At 44.8% G+C, this 2,026-nt stretch overlaps 1 protein-coding gene across 1 annotated transcript; it reads left to right on the plus strand.

Annotated features, from left to right (window-relative positions):
* On the plus strand, window positions 1-1,776 carry LOC308686438 (zinc finger MYM-type protein 6-like; the record flags this gene model as incomplete). The annotated part of the gene is made up of 1 exon (XM_081394862.1): window positions 1-1,776. The coding sequence occupies one exon, from the start codon at window positions 1-3 to the stop codon at window positions 1,774-1,776; it is 1,776 nt and encodes a 591-aa protein (XP_081250988.1).
* Window positions 1,777-2,026: the final 250 nt, after the last annotated feature.

The following is a 2,026-nucleotide window of genomic DNA, read 5'->3' on the forward strand; positions in this document are numbered from 1 at the left end:
ATGGAGACACATCACAGCTTCTTGAAGGCCAAGCCTATTGAGTATATGCAACAGATGTTGCGTGATTTCAAAGGACAGCAGACGCTCATGAGAAAGAGTGCAAAAGTCAGTGAAAATGCACTGAAAGCCTCATATCTGGTGGCTCTCAGAGTTGCGCAATGCAAAAAGCCTCATTTAATTGCAGAGCAGCTGATTTTGCCAGCAGCTATAGACATGTGTAAAACCATGATGAACGAAGAATGTGCTAATAAATTAAAAACTATTCCTTTGTCAGATAGCACAGTCGGACGTCGAATTGAGGAAATGGCAAATGATGTGAAAGAGCAGCTGATAGAGAAACTTCGATCAGTTCAGGGATTTTCAATTCAATTAGACGAGACGACAGATATAACAAATGACGCGCAACTTTTGGCATTTGTGCGATACGAGGATAATAGTGCGATGTGCGAGGAATTTCTCTTTTGCAAACCACTGCCAGGGCGAACTACAGGTGCCGAGATCTTTTCAGCCCTTGATGACTTTTTCAAAGAACACAATATTTCGTGGCAGAAGTGTGTGGCGCTATGTAGCGATGGAGCCAGAGCAATGAGTGGCAGCCAGACTGGATTGATTGGGCACGTAAAGAAAGTAGCACCGGCGATAATTTGGACACACTGCATGATTCATAGAGAAGCTCTGGCCGCCAAAGATCTCAGTGTTGAGTTCAGCGAGGTGTTTGATGCTGTTGTTAAAACTGTAAACCTGATAAAACGAAAAGCATTAAATACACGCCTGTTTGCATCCCTATGTCAAGGCTTAGGAAGTGAACACACCTCTCTCCTTTACCATTCAGAGGTGAGATGGCTGTCTCGCGGCGCGGTGCTCGCCCGTGTGTTTGAACTACGTGACGCTATCTATACTTTCTTGTGCGAGAAGGAGTGCACTGAACTGGCTTACATGTTCAAGGACAGCCACTGGTTAACTAAGCTGGCGTATCTCACCGATGTTTTTGCAGAGCTTAACAAGTTGAACACTTCAATGCAAGGGAGAGATTCAAACGTCCTGCAGCTCTATGAAAAACTAGAGGCATTTGTTAAAAAAATGTCAAGATGGATAGAAAGAGTGGAGAGTGGTAACTTGGCTATGTTCCCTTCAGTTGAGGAATATTCTGACAGCACTGACATTAAAGACATTGTGTGTGAGCATTTGAGGAAGCTTGTGCTTCAATTCCGAAAGTACTTCAATGATTCTGATGAGTGGCGCTGTGACAGCAAATGGATCCTGCTCCCATTCAGTGATGATGCAGCAGCAGGGTCAAGCTTAACTACTGTAGAAGAGGATCAGCTCATAGAGATGTCCACAGACTCAAGCTTAACTACTGTAGAAGAGGATCAGCTCATAGAGATGTCCACAGACTCAAGCTTAACTACTGTAGAAGAGGATCAGCTCATAGAGATGTCCACAGACTCAAGCTTAACTACTGTAGAAGAGGATCAGCTCATAGAGATGTCCACAGACTCTGTCAGGAGGCATATGTATGATACACAACCCCTTGTGAAGTTCTGGATAAGTTGCCAGACAGAATTTCCAGAGCTTACAGTAAAAGCAGTGAGGTGTCTTTTACCCTTTCCAACTACATACCTCTGTGAGAGCGGTTTTTCCACACTGGCATATCTAAAGAACAAGTACAGGGCAAGGCTGGAACCAGAGAATGATATGAGGCTGTCACTATGTACCACTATATCACCACGAATAGACAGACTGTGTGGAAGTCACCACGCCCAGAAATCCCACTAACAGGTAAGGAGTACCCCCCCACACACACACACACACACACACCCACACACACACAATAGTGGGCCGCCGATTACTTGTTAGTCAGAATGGTGGTCCCTGGCACAGAACCAGTTGAAAACCCCTGCCATACTGTAAGACAAGCTTCGCACAGACAGCCTTTTCTGTCAAGAGCTGTAGACTCTGGAATTCGCTACCATCTGACATTAAGGTCATATCTGACTTGAAAAAGGTCATATCTGTGTGTGTGTGT

The sequence above is a fragment of the Scardinius erythrophthalmus genome (genome assembly GCF_964197995.2).
Source record: "Scardinius erythrophthalmus genome assembly, contig: HAP1_SCAFFOLD_280, whole genome shotgun sequence".
Taxonomy (NCBI): domain Eukaryota; kingdom Metazoa; phylum Chordata; class Actinopteri; order Cypriniformes; family Leuciscidae; genus Scardinius; species Scardinius erythrophthalmus.